A 9450-nucleotide genomic window follows, 5' to 3' on the forward strand; every position below is an offset into this window, starting at 1 on the left:
GGCATTTACAGTGTTTGAGGGATCAGAGGGATTGTGGGTAATTGAGTAGTGCCATATACAGTGGGAATGTTCTTTGTCAACTATATTAAAACTCTTTAATTTCTGGGAATTTATCTTATCTACCCACATCCACAGTTTATTAAACACACAGAAAAATTCACACACTATCAGGGCTTTGAATCAAAAAACTTGAAAAAATATATATTTTTTTTACTCTGATTACCTCCTTGATTGATTGGCAGGTTAGTGTAGGCAAAAGACAAAAAACTCATACAGCTGTCATAGATGCATCCTAAAGGAGAACGTTTGAAAACATTAAATAATTTACGATTCATTGAAATAAAATAAAAGCAGAAATGGCAGAATATAAGCATATGTACAAATAAAGAAAAAAGTGTTTCACTTCTCCTATTCAGTAGAGAACAAAAAAAAATGTATCTCAAGTCATTTAGCAAATAAACATGGTTCAAACAATGCATGAAGATGAGCATCAATAAAACAATTCTTCTATTACCAGGTATAGATTCCAGAATCTACACTTATCTACACTAAACTCTGGTAGACTGTATCTGGTTGGTTGGTGTTGGGGTTTAGGCTCTGGTAGACTGAATCTGATCGGTGGATGTTGGGGTTTAGAGTCTGGTACACAGAATCTGATTGGCCGGTGTTAGGGTCCAGGCTCTGGTAGATTGGGTACATTCTGATGTTGTTCTGGTTTCCATGTGGATAATTTTCATAATCATCAGCCTGAAATTTTTAAAGCAGCATAAAAAGATCAAATTAGAAATAAAAAATCATAAAAATAAAAACACAAAATACACACACAGAATTCATAAGCACCAACTGCTAACTTAGAGTTCTAAGTAAAGAACTTTTTTCCTTCTTTTGTTTGTTTTTTTTTGTTTGCTTTTTTTTCAACAGTAAAAATACATTTCTGCAAGTTTGCTTTCTGAGCACTGCTGCCAATTTTTTTCCTGGATTTAAATGGTAGAGATATTTGAAGACAAAGCTGAATGTGTTCAGAGATGTAAAGAGAACACAGTTTTTATCAAGATATGTTTCATATTTTATGCTGAAAATGATCCTTTATTAATTAACCTTATTGACTTACTGTGTTTCTTTCTGATTTTTTGCAGATAATGGCAGAGCCTGCAGAAAGAGAGAGAACATTCATCATGAAAATGTTCTATTCATTTGTTCTCCACTAGAGGGAGTGTTTTGCATTGATGGCTTTTACTTTCTAATATATAGAACCAATATAGACCTAAAATCCTCTTTATCATTAAAAGAGGACATCTGTGAGTGTGTTTGTCAGAAAATATGTGAACAGTACTTTGTGTTTTCTTGCATCTCAGTTTGTAGCAGATCAGTGCTGATCCTCCAATCAGCAGCAGAACCACACAGACACACACAGTGATGATAATGACAGAGGAACCTGGAGAAAGAACAAATACTTTTCACACATCAGCACTATTTTCTAACCTTTATTTATTTCCAGTAGGGCCATGGGTCAGTCTCTGCCTGAACTTGCTGGTGCCGTTTCCTTTGGCGTAGTTAATAGTTGTTTTTCTGGTTTTACACATACAAAGAAAACACAGCTATTTTATAATTATAGTGCTTGTGCAATGGCTTTATTAAGCCCTATCAAACCAGTAGTAGTAAGTTACTGATTGCTCAATACTACATTGTTAAGCAATAGCTGAATTAAGCATTTCCCTGAGTGTTTTATGTGCATTTATACGTTAATGTCACAAGCTTTTTACATACAAAGGCTTATTGTTCAGTAACTACAGGGACTTCAATGCAAAGCTTTTTTTTTGGGTTATAGAAGGTGTATGTTAAAATTGTAAGCCCATAGACATACAGTGTAAAAATTAATTCTTTAGGCAGAAGTTAGCTGCTTCAGAACATATTGTTCCTATTAGTAACTTTCCCCATATAAAAAATTAGAAACAATTGCAATTGCAATTTAAATGCAATGTTTATAGTATAAAACTGTCCCCTAACCAGTTCCCTATTACTTTCAATACAGCAATGTATTTGATTCATTTAGGCAACTCATTTTTCATTCAGGAAATTTAAAATTCTAGTTTGGTCTTTTAAATAGCAAATAATGTTATTTATGTTTAGCTAATAAAAAGTGCTGGAAAGTGCTTGTGTGCATCATGTGTTCATTTAGCCCACACTGTGTAAGCTTCAGGTTAGAAAGGCTAAAAGAAATTGGCCACAAAAAAAATGAGTATTGGCAACTTGAGTGTTAAAATCCAAATCAGCCACAATAATTTGTGATATTTTATTGAGGTACTGACAGACATCAAAATACAGACACAGTGTCAACTTAATTATAGATTAGGTAAGGGTTTTGCACAATATTATGATGTATAATGCACACATTAAAGGTCTTAATTCAATCTAGTTATTGTTTAATAAAGCAGTAATGTGTAGCCAGTAAATTGGGACCTATTGGAAAGATAAAGCTTAATAAAAGAGTTATAAGCACATAATAAATTTCCCATGTACTGAAGTGTTATAAAACAACATTTATGACATTTTAGGTCCAACCCTGGTCCTGCAGAGCTACCTTCCTGCAGTGTCTAGTTCCAACCACAATCTTCAGAAGTTCCTGATTGGCTGGATCAGATGCGTTAGTGTTAATTAAGGAGGGGCAGCATGTTAGATGCAGGTTGGAACTGAAGTCTGCAGGAATGTAGATCTCCAGGACCACAGTTGGAGACTACTGGAATATATCATGAAGATCTCTCTCTCTCTCTCTCTCTCTCTCTCTCTCTCTCTCTCTCTCTGTCTCCCTCTCTGCATTTCTACCACTGATCCTCAATAAGGTAAATACTTTTATCATGCATGATCTCACTGTGGTCATGTTTAGACCTTTGACCAAAACCAGACAGACAAACCAAACCTATATTCAGATTCCTCTGTTCTCTGTGGTTTAAAGATGATGAGAAAATCATCTCATTCTCACACTCAGACAGGAGCTGATATCTATATCTTTTACCCAATGAACTACATGCATACATTACATGTTTAGGCTCATACAGCTGTTTCATAGATAATACACCAGAACAATTGATTCAATTTATGTGTGAAACTGGCACGAAAAGCTTAATTTGACCCTCTGCATTATAATTGAACTTGCCTGATCTGTAGATCACATACCATATGTGAAGCCTACACCACTGAACTCCTGTCTGAACATATTTAACAAGAAAATAGAATGAAAGAGGTAGTTATGCATAACAAATTTGTTCATACTGAAATGCTCTTCATCAGATGTGATTGCTGTTGGCGCTGTTGATGTTGTGGTGTAAGCTGCTGAACTTGGTGCTATTTCTATTGGCAAAGTAGATGTTTCCTGTCCTAATTTCAAAAAAACACAAATAAATAGAGGATAATACTTCAGTATGGGGTCATCTTATAATATGATAATATTATAATATATTATAATCATTGTATTATAAGCATTGTAACTAAGCTGAATCAAGCATTTTCCAGAGTGCTTTTCATGTTTTATAAATCACATGCTTTTTAACAACATTTAGTGAAATGAAAGTCTTTGCTTTCATTTCATCATGTATATGGACATACACAATGTGGTCATGCTGAGACATTAGCTCAAAATACCAGACAGACAAACCAAACCTATATTAAGATTCCTCTGTTCTCTGTGGCTAAAGATGATGATAAAGTCTTCTTGTTCTCACACTCAGAGATGTTAACATTTCAACTGACTAACAATTATATCAAGTGTAATTATTTCCTCTCCTTGTCATTTCATCAGTCAGAAATTTAAGACAATATGAAAACAACAAACTGGTGATTAAATCATATTTTTTCTTATTATACAAATGCTTTTATATAATTGTCAATTCAATTAGAAATCACTTGCTGTTGTCACTTATAATACAAGTAACAAGAAAACAGAGAAGGTAGAAGAAACAGTGAGAAAAGTTAATGTATCTCACCAGTAATCCGAAGCTGAATCTCTGTAAAGAAGGAGTTGTAACTGATTAACCCTCCTCCAGTCCCAGCTCCACAGAAATAAACTCCTCCATCATCTTCTCCCACATCACTGATACTCACACTGAGAACTTTAGATCTTCTGTTATCAGAAATGGAGAATCTGTCTCTCTGAGACTGAGTCACTGCAGTAAAATATTGATTATGGATTTTTTTGTAGAAGAGCTTGGTTTTTCTCTTAAACTGCTCTGGATATGAACAGTTGATGGTGACAGTCTCTCCCAGAAAAGCAGTCACAGTGTTTGGCCCCAAACAACATTGATCTGTCAATTAAGCACAATAAGTACAATTTTACTTTGAGTATCTCAGTGACCACACAGGACTTTGTCTCATTAAATGGCTGACTCACAACCGTTCTGACCAATCGCTCTTGAATCATGAACCATGCAAAAACAATTAAAAAAAAAGTGGACTGTAGGTTCCACAGTGCACTGCAGCATTCAGCTACTTCCAGAGGCTGTGAGTGTGCAGATATGGGAAACTGAAGTGAGTTTGTTTTGAGTTTTACCTTCATGAGTTTACCTTCATTTGTACATATACATATATATCTTTATACTTTTTTTGTTTATTCTATTTTATATATTGTTTGTATATTTCCTGCTGCTCTGTCTTCTGTGCTGCTGTAACACTGCAAATTTCCCCGTTGTGGGATTAATAAAGGATTATCTAATCTAATCTAATCTAATCTAATCTAATAATTATGCAATATTTGTGAAAACAATGCTGACCCTTTGTGCTATGTCTGAGTGTACAATTTACAAGAAAATTAAAGCGAGAAGTGTCACTTGCCATCTGGTTTCTATTTACCAATAGAAACCAGATTTTAGAGGCAATACAAAACCAAATCATTCAAATGATCCAAAACAGAGATTCAGATATGACAATATGTAATCAACATTTCTGTTCTGAGGATTACAAATGTGGCCTGTGAACAGATGCCGGTGTTTCTGGAATGTGAAGGATTTAGTGATTAATCCTCCCCAAAAGCATCTCAAACACTTCTTGAAAGATCAACATGCCTGAGTCTGAGAGGCTGAGCTGAACGCTGTTTTTTTGCTAACTGTTGAAGCTGGATAACCAACTTTATCAGCAGGATTTCTGATTAAAATGACAAATTATATTCATATGATTCCAGCATTTCTCACCTTCATTGACTTTGAGGTTCACAGTATAATTCCACACACCAGTCTCTCCACACTGATATAATCCAGAATCCTGTAAACTCATTGGTCCAAAGGTCACTGTTAAATATTCAGCAAAGTCAGATAGATAAACTTTCTCATGGTGAGCCCATGTGTTCTGCATTTGAGCATAGAGGCACTCTTTCGTTTTTACTTTACAAAAATATTTATTAAACTCTCCAGACTGTTGGTGATCACAGTAGATCATGACAAAACGTCCTGGGTAACCAATCACATCAAAGCAGCTCACTGGACCTGCCAATCAAATTGAAGTTTCTTATTAAACTCATTGATCCCATTAAAACCTTGCAAATATTCTCACCTCTACAGTTCAGAATCAGAATAAGTACAAACACACAGAACAAAGACTATTTCAACTGATTAAACTCTACAAACAATGTTATGTTACTTACAGTATGAGATCAGACCTGACATCAGGAGAGTGAAGAAGATCTTCATCCTGAACTGAAATTCGTCTTCAGTGATCTTTAAAAACTCTTCTTTTTTCTGTTTGCTGTTTCCTGTTTCAGAGTTGATATACCCCTAGCTCCTCCCACCCTCACCAAGCAGTGTCCACATATCAAATTGCATAGGATGAGCTCATTGAGATTCCTAATGTGACATCACCTCATCAGAACAGAACCGTAAAACCTTTGGAATCAGGTCTTATGAGTCTTGGTACAGGTCAGGCATATGCACAGGGATTTTAGGGGCAGGGCCTCAAGGTAAAAAAAGGAAGCGCAACATAAAATTTCACCTACGGCAAATACTCTTATCAAGAGAGATGTCTGAACAGAAATCTAAACACCAATCACTGGCATACCAGACTGTACCATTACGCAAAATGCAGTTTCATTAATATTTACCACGGGGTTATTTTCACAGTTTCAAAAGAGCTAAGAACAAATGCAGACCAGGACACGGTGGAGGTTTTTATCTCTAAAGTGGTTTTACTGGAGCAACACAGAGCAAAGCAAAACACCTGAATGGGTGAAATACAAAGCATAACAAAAGCACACAAGACCAAAAGTTCAAGTTAATAGTATCAATTAGTGCCAACAAAAGGGACCCACATAATGGACTGAGAGACTTTCTTCATCTTCAGTGTTTAGTTAGCAGGATTTCAAGAGTTTTAGTGCTGCTTACATCCTTGTCAGGTTTGTGTCCCTGAGGAATAATCTTCACAAACCAGAAGAGAGTAAAAATAGAAGGCCAAAGCCCCCTTTTAGCCCATTTTTAGTATATAATATTTCAGATCATTGCCATAGTGCCAGAGTCTGGACATATAAATTGGACAAGTGTGTGGTTAATCAGAGGAGATTGTGGGTAACTGTGAAGTGGCAATTAGAGTGTTTGAGGGATCAGAAGGATTGTGGGTACTTGAGCAGTGGCAAATACAGTGGGAATATTCTTTGTCAACTCTGTTAACCCTTGCTAATTTCTGAGAATTTATCTTTGACATGCACTTCTTGTCTCATCTCTCGTGCTGTAAATTCTGGGATCTGAAATCTTTTTTAACATTTGCCAAATAAATTGTTTTGAACTGCATACATATAGCGGGACTCTATTAGCCTTCCTTGACCTGCCTTAATCCTTAATAGGTTGGTAATCAGAGTATTTGACTTTAATGACAGAAGCAAGCCTCATTTCCCATCAAAGATATATGTGAAAAAATTACAACTGAAATAGTAACTCACAGACACAGTTTATTAAACACAAGGAAAAATGCACACACTATCAGGGCTTCAAATAAAAAATAAAAAATAATAAAAAATAGTCAACACGGAGGTTAAATTATAATCAGTTAAATAGCTAGGAAGAAACTATTAAAGCAACTTTGAAATGTGTCCCAACAGGTTAACTTGGAACATACAGAAGAAAATGTATATCTTTACATGAGTCGTATGTGTGAGTAAAAAGTTTGAAAACATTTGAGAATTTACAATTATTTAAAATAAAATAAAACTGGAAATGCCAAATTATATAAACATATGTATGAATTTAAAAAAAAATGTTTTACTTCTCCTATTCAGTGGAGAGCAAAAAATATCACTCAAGTCATTTAGCAAATAAAAATGTAGTCTATCTTCAAACAGTGCATGAAGATGAGCATCAATAAAACAATTCTTCTGTTTAACTTGTTATGTTTTAGGGAAAAGATCAATACCAGGTATAGATTACAAAATCTATACTTGTCTACACTAAACTCTCTTAGACTGAATCTGATTGGTTGGTGTTGGGGTTTAGAGTCTGGTACACTGAATCTGATTGGCTGGTGTTAGGGTCTAGGCTCTGGTAGATTGGGTCCATTCTGATGTTGTTTTGGTCCCCAGGTGGATAATTTTCATAATCACCATCAGCCTGAAATGTTCAAAGTGGCACAAATAGATCAAATTAGCAGATCATTAAAAAATAAATCATTTCACATAATTGACATAATTGATGTGTGTGTGTGTGTGTGTGTGTGTGTGTCAAGATATATGTTTGTGTGTGTGTGTGCGTGTGCATGACAAGCACAGTCCCAAATGTTTCTCAATTCAGCTTGTGAGGTGCAAGTTTTAAAAGTTAGCAAAATAGAGGCACCAGCAAAACTTTGGGAATGAAAATTAGTAGAAGTGTTAATGAAAGCTCTTTTCAACTAAAACATTATACAGGGTGTGTTTATCATCAGATTTAATGTAATAACACTGTAAAAGGACAAACACGATACATATATATATATATATATATATATATATATATAGAGAGAGAGAGAGAGAGAGAGAGAGAGAGAGAGTTTGTGTTTTTACAGTGGTAAATAAGGTTTAAATAAATCCTTATTAACTTACTGTATTTGTTTCTGATCTTTTGCAGATAAGAGCAGATTCAGGTTCTATTCATGTGCTTTCCACTAGAGGGAGGCTTTTGCTTTCTAATATACAGAACCAATATATGATGGAAAAGGTACAGTGTGATTACAGAACTGTATTAATGTGATGTGATTAGGTTACCTTGTTACAACATCAATATTCAACAGTAATTATGCAAAATATAAATGTAATGTTATGTAAAACATACTTCCTTTAACTGCTGGAAAAGACTTCTGATCTGTAGTGTATTAAAAAATACACTTGTATAATTATATGAGGTAAAACTGAAGTTGATACACATGGATAATTACATAGGTTGTCCTTCTGTATGTAACCTTGACTAAATGATCAGCAGTTAAGGTGTTGTTGCATATGTTATTCATATGTAACTACACAGTTATTAGAGACACTATATAAATTGGGACTGGTAAACAAAATGCAGACACCGACAGAACCAAAAGACAAAGACAGGGCGAGACAGGATGTTGAAGAAGTAATATAACACAGTGGTAAATATGCTCCTATTCCAACTTTTTTTAAATGTGTTGCTGGCATCAAATTCAAAATTTTTATTTTCAATTAAATAGAGGTTTTTCATGATTTACATAACATTGCATTCTATTTTTATTTTGCAATGCATTCTAACTCTTTTGGAAATGAGGTTGTAATAAAAAAGCATAAACAGTGTAACAGTGTAGTCAGTTATGAAGTATATTAAGTTAATGCTTTACTAAAAATAGCTGACAGTGATTGAATAATTAATGAGTAGTTAATAACTTTAAAACGTAATTATTCTTTCATTTTTCACTCTTAAAGTGTTACCAAATTTACTAACAAAATGGGTTTCCGGTATTTGGCCAAACCTTAGTGAGTTGAACTAAATATACAATCACAGTCCCAATATCTCGAACCATTTCTATGCACAGTTCTCTCTCAAATGTATATGAATGTGGAAAAGAAATGTACTTTGTGTTTTTCCATTCCATGCAATAATAGAATATTGTTGCACTTTCCAGAGCACTTCATGAGTTGTATACCACCTTATAATGTATAATACACAAATTGCAAATTGCAATAGCAGCCAGTAAATTAGGAGCTATTGGAACGATAATGCTTAATAAGACATCATAACAAGTACATTATAATATCCCTATATTCTGAAGTGTTACAAAACTTTTATTCAACATTCCTCACATACCAAGTTAAAAACTGAATACATCTTGAAAATCTCTCTCTCTCTCTCTCTCTCTCTCTCTCTCTCTCTCTCTCTCTCTCTCTCTTCTGAATCTCTCCCAATGGCTTCACTGACTTTTACCCTCAATAAGTCACACTGTGGTTAGGTTTGTAGCTTTGACAAAAGCTAGACAGACAAACCACATCTATAT

General features: G+C 34.5%; 1 protein-coding gene across 1 annotated transcript; it reads right to left on the minus strand.

The window, feature by feature from the left end:
* Positions 1 to 543: 543 nt before the first annotated feature.
* Positions 544 to 5703, minus strand: LOC118797766 (polymeric immunoglobulin receptor-like). Its single transcript, XM_036557030.1, has 5 exons — positions 5630 to 5703; positions 5181 to 5276; positions 3981 to 4298; positions 3257 to 3375; positions 544 to 747 (listed from the first exon to the last, which is right to left on the minus strand). The coding sequence occupies exons 1-5, from the start codon at positions 5673 to 5675 to the stop codon at positions 544 to 546; spliced, it is 783 nt and encodes a 260-aa protein (XP_036412923.1). The 5' UTR covers positions 5676 to 5703.
* Positions 5704 to 9450: the final 3747 nt, after the last annotated feature.

This window comes from Colossoma macropomum, unplaced genomic scaffold, assembly GCF_904425465.1.
Source record: "Colossoma macropomum unplaced genomic scaffold, Colossoma_macropomum, whole genome shotgun sequence".
Lineage (NCBI taxonomy): Eukaryota > Metazoa > Chordata > Actinopteri > Characiformes > Serrasalmidae > Colossoma > Colossoma macropomum.